General features: G+C 36.4%; 2 protein-coding genes across 4 annotated transcripts in view; one reads left to right on the plus strand and one right to left on the minus strand.

Moving 5' to 3' along the window:
- Positions 1–13,106, plus strand: part of LOC116721371 (tumor necrosis factor receptor superfamily member 14-like) — a 1,133,408-nt gene that overhangs the window by 1,067,848 nt on the left and 52,454 nt on the right. The window lies entirely within an intron of this gene.
- On the minus strand, positions 645–12,545 carry LOC116721440 (tumor necrosis factor receptor superfamily member 14-like). 3 transcript variants are annotated; one of them, XM_032565171.1, is made up of 10 exons: positions 12,434–12,545; positions 11,669–11,765; positions 3,081–3,174; positions 2,819–2,944; positions 2,301–2,456; positions 2,064–2,151; positions 1,800–1,978; positions 1,684–1,715; positions 1,546–1,591; positions 645–1,350 (listed from the first exon to the last, which is right to left on the minus strand). In XM_032565171.1, exons 2-10 carry the CDS (start codon positions 11,711–11,713, stop codon positions 1,337–1,339), a joined length of 780 nt encoding a protein of 259 aa, XP_032421062.1. In that variant the 5' UTR covers positions 11,714–11,765; positions 12,434–12,545; the 3' UTR covers positions 645–1,336. The 3 variants fall into 3 exon arrangements, with proteins under 3 accessions (XP_032421062.1, XP_032421052.1, XP_032421070.1); XM_032565161.1 differs by lacking the exons at positions 11,669–11,765; positions 12,434–12,545 and adding exons at positions 4,256–4,354; positions 4,770–4,922; XM_032565179.1 differs by lacking the exons at positions 645–1,350; positions 1,546–1,591; positions 1,684–1,715; ... (4 more) ...; positions 3,081–3,174; positions 12,434–12,545 and adding exons at positions 8,867–9,064; positions 9,150–9,237; positions 9,387–9,542; positions 10,592–10,717; positions 10,862–10,955.

Here is a 13,106-nt window from a genome sequence, read left to right on the forward strand (position 1 = left end):
ATGTTTAATTGAATATAATGATGAACTTGAATCAGAACAAATTAAACTTCTCAGAGGACGAACCTCTTCAATCCATCCTAATGCCAGAATTATTCCCATCATTTCCCCTGTAAACACTGAAACGCCATCAGAAATCCTCTTTCTGAAATATGCTAGAAATATTCATTGGAGCTGAGAAGCAGGAGTCAAGGTTTTAAAGAAGGAAATCCTTTCTTAAAACATAACATTGCAGAAGTTTTTAAATTGCAGTGGCATGCAAAAGTATTCATATCCCTGGAGCCTTTCAATATTTTGTCACATTTTCAAACACAAACATAAAATATATTTTATTGGAATTTAATGTGAAAGACCTACACAAAGTGGTATGCAATTGTGAAGCGGAAAGAAAATTATACATGATTCAAAATATTTTTTTTCCAAATCAAAAGCAAAGTCCAAAAGTATTCAGTCCCCTTTTCTCTGAGTGCAATTAGTTGCCTTCAAAAGTTCCCTGATGATGGCTAATGATTAAATAAAATCCATCTGTATGTAAAATAATCTCAGTGCAAATACAGCTGCCTCAGAGGTTGGTTAATGTGATCTCAAAACTTGCAGATAAAAGCACTGGTGAGGTTTAGCGTACTCACATTTCTTACAAAACTGCATAAATTGACTGATCTTTATTTGGCCTGGTTTGTTGTACATTACTTATCTCCATTCTGGGTTAAAGTCACACTAACTCTGACATTAAACAGTGAGCATGGGCCTGGCCATTCCCTTCCTGTGCAATTTCACTCAATTTAAATCTCCCTCACTGCCCAGTCTGGAGGCTTTCTTCCCTTCACTTGGATTGTCTCTGGTAGAATTTCAACTGGACCAATCAGAAAACAGAAAGAGAAGATACGAACATCGACGCTGATTTTCGGCGGCGTTTTAGAATTGCAGTCTGCCCGTAGTTTTAGCAATTTGAGGTGGAGGAAGGGAACAAAGCCGTTCAGTCTGTGTTGGTCACATTTCCGAGATCTGACTAAACATCAGCAGCCTCCTCTTTCAGCTTGGCACTTATCTCTTATCAGTGACGGATGTTTTTTTTTTTACAGTGTAGAATAATTTCTAGTAAACTTCTTAGCGTTGAACTGGTGCAAATGTTAGTGATTCAGTAAAATTGAAAACTTCAACAGAGTCCACGTCTCCAGGAAACAATCATTTCTCAACAGCCAGGAGCCCAGACCCTCTGGAAGAAGCAAAGTGTAGAACTGTAGCTGCTCCTTCTGCTCACTGTAAAAACAAAGGCTCAAGATCCAACTTGCTTCTGCCAGTATCCCATATCAGTAATCAGTCATTTTCTTCCAGGTGTTTAGTTTGCGGTTTCTGTACAGAGAATATTTAAAAAGGCAACGAACCGATTAGATATTGATAGAAACATCCAGAACAGCAGCTCAAGCAGAATCAGATCAGTTTGATTTCTTTCATTAGAGAAAAAAATCAATTTCAGTCTTTTAGAACAACGACCAGAAAAAACTATCTATCTGATATTATTCAAGTAAAGAACAATGTTCTTCTTACCTTGTGCATTTAAACAAACTCCCTGTTCTTCTGCTTCTGCTTGGTCCTTTCATGTAGAAGACGAGACAAATTATTGACTAAACTAAATATTGTTATCAATATCTGTTCACATTACAGTTCAGTTAGAAACCTACTTACCCTTTGGGGTTTTTGTTGTTTTGTACAAATATCTGTTAAAAATGAAATGTTACAATTATTAAAACAGTAATACTTTTTAAAATGCTAATATTTTAATTTGCATTCATTCATCTCACTTGGTTTTGTGTTTTTGTGATATTGCCAGAGAAAAACACCACCAATGGCTGTACCTAAAAAAATCACCAAAAACAAAACACCGATCACAATTCCTGTGATGTTGGAACTTTTTCCTCCACATTCAGCATCAGTTGAAGCTGTTCCTGCTTTTATCAGATGAAGGTTTTCTTTTTCACATCTGAAATAACACAAACATGAATCCAGGTAAATCATTTGGTAAAACATTATCCTGTGTTTATGCTGTTTGTAAGAGACCAGCTTACTGTGTGTGAGGCTGACATGACAACATTGTTCCATCAGAAAATGATCCACTGCTGCATTCAGAGCATTCTGTGTCTGTGGAGGCTGTTCCTGGAGAAACACAAATCACTTTAAAGTTAGTCAGAAGATTCTGATCTGATTTTTAGTTCTGATCAACATGTAACTCAGTTTATTCTTTTCAAAAGTCAGAATTCATCTAAAAATAAAAGCATTTATGTGTTGAAGAGAATCAGACCAACCATTCCTGCTGATGTAATGTCCTGGTTCACAGCTCCTGTGTTTCTGTGCTACAGAACAACCTCCTGATTTAAGGTCTGTACAGTAGAATCCCTCCATTGGTTCACAAACTGTGTCTGCAGTTATTACACATTGTTGCTTTTCCTTCAGCCCAGCTCCTGTGAACATATTCAGATTACACATGTATGGAGAAAACTAACAGCAACATGGTGAATCTCAAGACATCTTTAATTGAGACAAAACAGCAGAGATATCAGAATCGTTGACATCATTAATATTTGTGTTCATATAATAGCAGTTCAACATCACTAAGATTAGACACTGTTTGTATAGAAATGATATTTCTGCATTGTAAATAAATTTGTATCAGGTGTAGAGCGACACTTCTTCCAGTCACGACATGAAAGCTGCTCATTCTGTTTAAATACATCATGAACTGAAATTAGCAAGATGAAAAGGATCAACCAAACAAAACAAAACATCTAAAAAAAACAAAGTTGAAGTTTCAACATAACTGCACCTGAGTCACAGGTAGAACATGGATTGCATCTCTTTAGTCCGTTTGGCAGGTCCATGAAAGTCCCGTCTGTGCAGGGCGAACAGAATGTATTTTGAAACTCTGTGCAGTCTGCTTTGACTCTTTTGCCTGTTGGGAAATAAAGAGTTTCTCAATTTAAAGAGCAGGACAATCCTTTGTATGATGAACAAACTTCAGGCAATGAAAGCAGTGTAGCTGTAACAGTTTATATCAGAATAAACCATAATTTATAACTGGATCATACCAATAGGACACATAGGACAGCACTCTTCTCCCATCTTGTACTCAGTTTGATGACATGTGATGGAATCAGCTCCGAAGTCTCTCATCAGAATCATCTGTGAAAAGGTTTTTCTAAGAATTAGAACCAGATTTCCTGCAGAAAGGCTCAAATCCCCTTTTTGATCAGTTATTTAACTTTAGCAGTTCAGGTTTATGTCAACACCACATTAATTTATATCAACATTTATAATGTTAGGCCAGATTCTAATAGTGGTCAACCATTTTTTAGCATCAGGTGATTGTTGAGTTTAGTTTTATCTATTCAATTCACAACACATTTAATCTCAAGGAACATTACAAGACTATTTATATCCAGAAAAGCAAAAATCTATGCAATTTAGTTCTGCCCACATTGGATTACATGCAGATTCCTTCTGTTTCTGCTTTTCTGTCAAACCTAAAAGTTTCAGATCATAAAACGTTTTAAGTATCAGACAAACATAACCTGAGTGAATGCAAAGGTTTTTTTAAGATAATTTTATTGATCAGAAAAGTACCAGTTTGACCAGTTGAAATCCCTTCATTCTCTGACAACATAAATTAGGCTAAAAGATCTCAAACAGCAATTCTTCATACACGTTGGAAATCTGTGATACTGATTTATCAGATCATCTGCCTGTTCTGCCTTTAACTACAAGGCATCACCACAAACAACATGTCCTCTGTGTGTCGCAGAAGAGCATGATTGGCCAGCAGGCTTTGCATTTCCTTCAGAGAGTTAGACTCTTCTGGCTCTGGATGTTTTAGCACAATCTCAAGTTCTGTATCATCCTTCTCTTCCTCAGTAATGCATTAAATTCTTAAAACAAAATATATAGTCAAATGAAAGTACATAATTTAAAAACTACAAACACACAAAGAATGTACTCAGCAAGATAAGTAAATGTGATTTATTACATTTCACCTGGGTCACTTTTTTTGACCTGGGTCAATATTTTTAAAATATGTATTTTTTTTGTGTAGACAAAAATCATGATGAATTTGTTTTCTTAATATATAGATGTGATTATGAAGTTACTCAAAGTTTAAATTAGTCAGGAAATTATCATTTTATAAGAAGCAATGTAGTGTTAAATGATCCAAATCATATCATAAATATGATATCATAAATCATATGTATATCATAAATAAATTTACCAGGAGCACAAACATCGCAGCCCAAGCTTTTCTTCTTGAAATCATTCTCAAATGTAGCAGTAAACTTCTCTGGAGTTCAACAAATCCAAATGTCTGAGCCTGTAACAGAAAGTGAAAGTATAAAGGTGTGGCGCCCTTCAAATATTAACAGCAATCACTACATTGAATTTATATGTAAAACAACTTCGGTTTATTTTGTCAGCTGAATATGAGTCACTGGTTTATGATCAGCAAACAGCAATTATTCCCAGCTAAGCCTTTGCTGTTCTCTGTTTTTACTAAAGTCCGTGACGTAGATGGATTTTGAAATGAATCCTTACGCGCGCGCGCACCCCCCCCCCCTACCCCCCCCCCCCCCCCCCACACACACACACACACACGCACACATACATATATATAACAAACTTACCTTCATAAAAAATTTAAACACCTACGATTGGTGTTTAAATTAAAATAAATAAATAAAACGAAGTTATTTCATATTACATTTTATATGTAAATTCAACAAACTTACCTTCAGAAATATAAACTCCGATGATTGGTTTCTCTTTCAGTTACGCATCTTCTGCATTTGTAATGGCGTTTTAATGTTAAGTTAGTAGAGGGTATTTATGGATCGACCCATAATATTATTATGAAAGTCTTTGGTTCGACCAGCCCAGAGCATTACAGCAGAAACCTGGACTGTAGTGTCGGCTAGCTCTAGTCCAGGTGACGTATACAGGTGTGCACCTGTGTTCTTACCGAAGCTGTTGCATTTGCTGCTGCGCACACAGAGCAGGAGATGATAAAGTTTGTCTGCGCCAAAATTATACGTTGAACTTTTGGTGTTTTATCATTTTATGAAGTGGAAAGGAATTTTGTTTCTTCATCATTAATTTAGAGGGTTACGGAAGAAAATAAATATTCATATTTCCCGTGTATTGCACGTGATTATTTCAACAACCTTTAGAAGATCACATAGGCTACGTGTAAACTCAATTCAACTCTCACTATAAACGGCTCTCAACAAGTAAACACTGTGTTCGTCTCCAGACATCCTGTTAAAACCCATTTCCTGTCATTGCTTCATGTTGCAAAGTCTGCTGCAAGCTAAAAACCCTCATTCCTGAATTCATCACTCTTGCGAAACACATTGTTGCAGCTAACTGGATCACATGAACGGGTCATACAAAGCATTCACTGTTAGAAATCAGGTGTTACGTCGATTCGCGTTTCTCCATCAGATACGGTTCCCCCTGCGTCTCCTCGTCCTTTGTTTCAACATTCAACCTCCCAGTACTCACACATCTTCATCTGTCTCTCCTCATTGGTTCCTTCCATTCCTCCTTTCTGGAATGTTTCTGTGTTTAGATTTCCTTGGATTTATGATTTGTTTTCTGTCCCGATCTCTCTGGATTTTTTGTAAGTTTTATATTCCTCATTTTTCAATAAACCATTTTTAAAAAATCACCTACTCCACATCTCCGTCGTTTTGCATTTGGATCCTCCATCAACCAACCTACAAATTATGACACTTGTCAAAATATATTAAAATACAAACTGAATAACCAAAATGACAACTGGCAGATTTAAATTTAGGATGATTTCCATTCAGTCAAGAAGTAGGTAGGAAAGGATTCAAATCATTTTTTTAATAATCAGTTTTTATTTTCATAGTATTAAAATACCATATAGAACATTATATTCTTCTCAATAATCAATGGAAACAGTTTTACTGATGTTAAAGGGGCATTGTAATGCATTTTCTGTACTATTATATAACTAATAACTGTTACCTTAAGTCATTATAAAAATGTTATATGTCAAACATTACAGAAATTTGACATCACAATTTGATGCCTTAAATTGGGTTTCTATCTCTTTAAGAAGGTCCTGCTCTTCCCAACACTCCATCTTCAGCACATTATCACAACAATGTTTAATTGTCCCATTTGCGATTGTTCTTAGTTGCTTCTCACTGTGAAGCGGTTCACATAATAAGCTCAGCAGACATTCAGTTCCCACAGGCACTTGCTGGACAGCCTGAAATGCTTGTCCAGGTTCTCATCAGATTGAGGACAGGACTCTGGCTGGACCGCTCCACAATCTTAACTTCCTGTCAAAAAATTACTTTAAACCTAAATACAGAAAAATATGGTGCTCAACTGTTTGTGTTGAATATTTACACCTTTGAGCAACCGCACAATCTGTGTATGTGTCATCAACTCAATAAATAGTCTTTTTGTTAATATCAGACTTATTTCATTCAACGCTACCAGAATCTATATAGTCAACTAGTGCCCCATGTTGTTGAGCCACAGACTGTGAGAAGCAGAACATTCATGATAGCAACTGTCCCAGTTTCAGAAAGTTTTGTTTCACTCTTTTGTGAAACAAAAGAGTCCTTCCTCTTTTGAAGAGTGGCTCTGTGCCACATCATATTTTTCATATAAGATCATGAGTTTGTAATCCAAAGTTTGTCTGCCACCATCTGATGATCTGAACTTCAAAAACGTATTAGGTGATTACACACAGAGGAGGAAGGGGAACGGAAACGGGATTTCAGAGCTAAAGAACGACGGAGACGACTCTGAACGCCTCGCCCAGATATGAGGCCAATGACGGAGTTAGCAGCTTGGATCTAAATGAGTTTCTCTTCTAAAGTTACATCTATAGTCACCGCTGAGCAGAAGAACTCAACGTATGAATGGCACATCTTCACCACTTTGCTACAAAAGTCACTATGATGAAGTGACTTTGTGAAAATAAAAGCATGACGTTATTTAAAAAAAGGAAATCTATTATGTACAAAGTTATCCATTCATGCCTTTTTATCTGTAAATAAGAAAACACAACCAAATATGTAACATTAGATGTTTTTTAAGGTTTTCAGAATACCTAAAACATATTAGTAATATTAAAATTTAATGTCAGGTTCTTGTGGATAAAGTCGCTGATGAGATTCTGAATACGCAGGTTTCTCATAAAACTGTACAAATGTCTTGGTTTCGTTTCACATGGAATCATTGATTTACTGGTAGGACGTTGCGCTGCAATCGGCGGGTTGCTGGTTCAATCCTGGCTCCACCTGCCTCTGTCGTTGTGTCCTTGGGCAAGACAGTTCATCTGCCTCGCCTGCTGGTGGTCAGAGGACCTGGTGGTGCTGGTGCACGGCAGCTTCACTTCTGTCAGACTGCACTAGGAAAGATGTGGCTTCCCACCATCAGCTTGTGTGTGTGAATGACTGGCTGTAGTCTGAAGCGCTTTGGTGCCTCTGACCTTTATAAAGTGCTGTACAAGTACAAACCAGTTACTGTCTATTACATAATCTAATCATACTGGGTTACAGTCACAGATCTGATACTTTGACATTAAACAGTCAAGTTCTGCAACTTTTTCTCCAGTGCAGCATCATGGATGTAGAGTGAGAACCATGGCTGGTGGAGAAAGGAGGATGAGTTTTAGCTGCTCTTTCTGATCACTGTAAAAACAACGGCTCAGTATCTAGTTTGTTTTTACTCAGACCCTGAATCATTTGATCTACAGTGATCAGTGATTTTCATGTGTTTAGTGTTTAGTTTGGGGTTTCTTGCACTGTACATATAAAAAAATGGCACCAAATTGATTAAATATTAATAGAAACATCCAGAGCAGCAGCTCAAGCAGAATCAGATCAGTTTGATTTCTTTCCTTAGAGAAAAAAATCTCAGTTTTTCAGAATAATGTCCAGAAAAACAATCAGTCCTATAATATTCAAGTAAAGAACAACGTTCTTCTTACCTGGTGCATTCAAAGAAACTTCTTCTGCTTTGACATTTTCTGTAGAAGATAAGACAAATTATTGACTAAATTAAATATTGTTATCAATACCTGTTTGCGTTACAGTTCAGCAATAAACCTACTTACCCCTTCTTGTTGATTTGGACAACAGCCTGTTAAAAATGAAATGTTACAATTATTAAAAGAGTAATACTTTTTGAAATGCTAAGATTGTAATTTGCATTTATTCATCTCACTTGGTTTTGTGTTTTTTTTATATTTCCAGAAAACAACACCACCGATCGCTGCAACTAAAAAAACTAGCTAGTAGCTTGAAACCATCAGTGTGTTTATTGCACTGTATAGAGAAAAGTTACCAAACCTATTAGATTTTAATGGAAACATCCAGACAGCTGCTCAACCAGAATCCTTGATATCAGATTTTAGACTATAAAGACGTTTATTTCATTCCTTAGAGAAAATAATCAATCTCAGTCTTTCAGAACAATGACCAGAAAAAACTATCTATCCTATGTTATTATTATTATTATTATTATTAATAATAATAATAATGCTATTATTATTAAGTAAAGAACAAAGTTCTTCTTACCTGGTACATGTAAACAGACTCCCTGTTCTTCTCCTTCTGCTTGGCCCTTTCATGTAGAAGACGAGACAAATTATTGACTAAACTAAATATTGTTATTAATATCTGTTCACATTACAGTTCAGTTAAAAACCTACTTACCCTTTGGGGTTTTTGTCGTTTTGTAAAAATATCTGTTAAAAATTAAATGTTACAATTATTAAAACAGTAAAAAACAAAATGCTGATAATATTTTAACTACAGGTTTTTTCCAACTCACATGATATTTTATTTTTTTTATTTTTCCGGAGAACAACAACAACAACAATTGTTGCTGCAACTAATAAAAACACCACCAAAAACAAAACACCAAAAACAAAACACCGATCACAATTCCTGTGGTGTTGGAACTTTTTCCTCCACATTCAGCATCAGTTGAAGCTGTTCCTGCTTTTATCAGATGAAGGTTTTCTTTTTCACATCTGAAATAACAGAAACATGAATCCAGGTAAATCATTTGGTAAAACATGATCCTGTGTTTATGCTGTTTGTAAGAGACCAGCTTACTGTGTGTGAGGCTGACATGACAACATTGTTCCATCAGAAAATGATCCACTGCTGCATTCAGAGCATTCTGTGTCTGTGGAGGCTGTTCCTGGAGAAACACAAATCACTTTAAAGTTAGTCAGAAGATTCTGATCTGATTTTTAGTTCTGACCAACATGTAACTCAGTTTATTCTTTTCAAAAGTCAGAATTCATCTAAAAATAAAAGCATTTATGTGTTGAAGAGAATCAGACCAACCCATCCTGCTGATGTAATGTCCTGGTTCACAGCTCCTGTGTTTCTGTGCTACAGAACAACCTCCTGATTTAAGGTCTGTACAGTAGAATCCCTCCATTGGTTCACAAACTGTGTCTGCAGTTAGTTTACATTGTTGCTTTTCCTTCAGCCCAGCTCCTGTGAACATATTCAGATTACACATGTATGGAGAAAACTAACAGCAACATGGTGAATCTCATTTAAGTGAGACAGAATAATTTCTCCAAGTGAATGAAAAGAGACATCTCAAAAAATGATTTGCAGTTGTGTTCAAAATAATAACAGTCCAAAATCACTAGCCAGATCCATTCATTCACACACACATTATGGAGGTAAGCTGCATTGTAACCACAGCTGTCCTGGGGCAGACTGACAGAGGCAAGGCTACAATGTATCTGAGCCACAACAAGCAGGGAAAGCGAGTGAAGTGTCCTGCCCAGGGACACAACAGCTGTGCAGGGGTTCAAACCAGCAACCCCCCAGTTACAGGACAAACTCCTACCAACATTACCCTAAAAAATGATATTCCTACGTGGTAAATAATTTTGTGGCAGATGCAGAGTGACAGAAAACAACACACACAACAGCAATGGTGATTCTAGAAAACTTTACATGGCAATTGCAAATGTGTGGCAAGAGGTGAAGGCAGGGTAAAGTATGTAAATAGAATTAACAAAATATCCACAAAATCACTTTAAAACTATCTATTGCATCACTGCCTCTTAATGTTAAAGTGAGATCTCTTTTTTATACACAAGCTTTGTTGATTTAATGTTATATTCTATCTGGTTTTGCTGTGAAATCAATGTCATGGAGGCGTCAGTGAAACTTCAACCACTGAAATAGCAAGCCCCAAGAAAAATCACAGCAGGATGGATGTGTGTGAGCTGTGACTTTCAGCAAATATTACATTTATTGCAATCTTAACATGTAGAGCTGTTTCTGCCCAGCTGTGGATTCTGTGTAATTAAATAATTAACTAACAGTAGCATGTTGAGCTACAACAAGAGTTCCATCAGTGCTGTCATTTTCTCACATTTATTGTGAGATAAAAGCCATTCTGAAGATCTTAGGTAATACTCAATTTTTAAATTCACTGCAAATATTTTGAACACGACTGTTTGTGGTTGTAAACAGATTTTCTTACGGAAAATAAGTTGAAAAGTAACACAGTCAAGTAACGGCACCTGAGTCACAGGTAGAACATGGATTGCATCTCTTTAGTCCGTTTGGCAGGTCCATAAACGTCCCATCAGAACATTTCTGGCAGGATGTACTTTTAAACTCTGTGCAGTCTATTCTGACTCGATGGCCTGTTGGAAAATAAACAGAGTTTTTCATTTTAAAGAGCAGGATGATCCTTTGCATGATGAACAAAATTCAGGTAATGAAAGCAGCTTAACTGTAACAGAGTTTATATCAGAATAAACAGTAATTCATAACTAACTGGGACATACCAGTAGGACACCTGGGACAGCATTCATCATGTATGTTGTACTCAGTTATATGACATGTGATGGAATCGACTCTGACGTCTCTCATCAGAATAATCTGTGAAGAGAAATAACAGTTTTCCTATCACTAATATTTGTCCTTGTTTTGATTACTTCTTTTAGCAGTTTTATGTCAGCAGCACATTAACAGCTGGACAGACAGACATTTAATTTGTTATTTTTGAAGCACTGAAGATTTTTGAAGGTCACAAAAGCCTGATTCCACCTCAAGGTTACAGTTACGGTCTGTGATCATTTACAAAGTTCCTTCTGTTTACCATTTACAACAAAATAAAAACAGAACACAAAGAGGGAGCAAAGAAGTACTACTTTGAAAATATGTTACTTTTATAACCATGAGGAAATTATATAGCAAGTAGACACTTCCTGAAAGATGAAAACTCTTTTTACTAATTCCTATCAATCCAATACTTATCCAAATTGTGTTTGGTTAACATATGACGCTCACTTTGACCACAGAATTTTGAACTTGTTCAGCTGAAAATGGATTGAGAATGTTAATCTTTCCATCTGGTAGATTTCATTAACACACCTGTACAAGGTGTGTACACCTGTACACCTTTTGTCCATTCTTGTACAAAAGGTGTGTCAGGTTTTTTTGTGTGTGTGTGGACAAAAAACATGATACAAATTAATTTGTTTTCTTAATATATAGATGTGATTATGAAGTTACTCAAAGTTTAAATTAGTCAGGAAATTACCAGAAGCAATGTATTAAATGATCCACTGCTATATCATAAATAAATTTACCAGGAGCACAAACATCGCAGCCCAAGTTTTTCTTCTTGAAATCATTCTCAAATGTAGCAGTAAACTTCTCTGGAGCTCAACAAATCCAAATGTCAGCCTGTAAAAGAAAGTGAAAGTATAAAGGTGTGGTCCCCTTCAAGTATCAATAGCAATCACTACATTTTCCCCAAGTTCAAGATAACACGGCAAGAAAGGTATTTATTACAACTAAATATTGTTTAATTTAATTCCAAATAAAACCCACTTGTGTTTACCTTGGTGCAGGTGAATTTCTGCTCCACGATGAACACGGGTCCATTTCCATTTCTAACAACCTTGTTAGACATAAAAATGGACATTCATAAAAAGGAAATGAACTTTATTTTTGTTCGTGTCACACTGTGATTGGTTGTGTGACACGAAACTGAGGGCTTGGTGCAAAAACTCTCAGAACCAGAAAAACATACTTCCTCTGTGGGGACCCACTGCTGCTTGTGGGACCAAAGCCTGGCCCCCACAAGGGGAAACGCCCTTTTTAGGTCAGAGGTTAGATTTAGGACTAAGGTGTGAAGTAAGTTTTGGTTAGGGTTAAAGGGTAAAGTTTAGGCTGTAGAAATGAATGGAAGTCGATGGAAAGTCCCCACGAAGATAGCCACGCAAACGTGTGTGTAAGGATTCAATTTAAAATCAATCTGCGTAAAACACAAATTACCAACACAAGTGACTCCAAAATCAGTTGATAAAATAAATAGAAGTTATTTTACACGTAAAAAAGAGCAAACTTACCTTCACAAATATAAACACCGACGATTGGTTTCACTTTCAGTTTCTTCTGCATTTGTAATCGCGTTTTAATGTTAAGTCGTCCATGGCTCGACCCATAGATATTATTACTCTTATAGTAATACTATAATATTATTTTTAATGTCTATAGATCGACCAGTCCAGAGAGTTACAGCAGAAAGAGACTGTAGAGTCGGCTACCTCCAGTTTAACTCTCTGCCAGTTACCTGTCCAGGTGTCGTTCCTGTGGCTTTTATTTGCACACGGAGCAGAAGGAGCTGATCGAGCTGAGCGCCTCAATTCCAACCCATTAAACTTTGAACTTGCGGTGATTTATCTATTTGAGTTTTGTTACTTCATCATTAAGCAGAAAATAACAGTCATAATTCCCATGTATTGCACGTGTTTATTTCAACAACCTTAATTAAGAGGTTGTTGTAAACTTGGTGTAAACTTGTTTCATGTAAATATCAACTCTCATTATGAACTGCTCTCAACAAGTCAACATCGAGTTCGTCTCTAGAAGTCCAGTAAAAACAGTTTTTCCTGTCTTTGTTTCATGTGGTAAAAGTTCTGTCTGCTGGGAACTAAAACCACCTTCCTGAATTCTTGCAAAGCACATTGTTGCAGCCAACTGGATCACACGATGGGTCACATTAGGTATTTACTGTTAGGA

This window comes from Xiphophorus hellerii, chromosome 1, assembly GCF_003331165.1.
Source record: "Xiphophorus hellerii strain 12219 chromosome 1, Xiphophorus_hellerii-4.1, whole genome shotgun sequence".
NCBI classification, from domain to species: Eukaryota; Metazoa; Chordata; class Actinopteri; order Cyprinodontiformes; family Poeciliidae; genus Xiphophorus; species Xiphophorus hellerii.

Coding starts and splice junctions, on each gene's coding strand:
- LOC116721440 (XM_032565171.1), bottom strand. CDS start 11,713: ATGATTTCAAGAAGAAAAACTTGGGCTGCGATGTTTGTGCTCCTG. Junction 2,152..2,300: donor ACATTACATCAGCAGGAATG/GTTGGTCTGATT, acceptor GTGTTTCTCCAG/GAACAGCCTCCACAGACACA. Junction 1,979..2,063: donor TCATGTCAGCCTCACACACA/GTAAGCTGGTCT, acceptor GTGTTATTTCAG/ATGTGAAAAAGAAAACCTTC.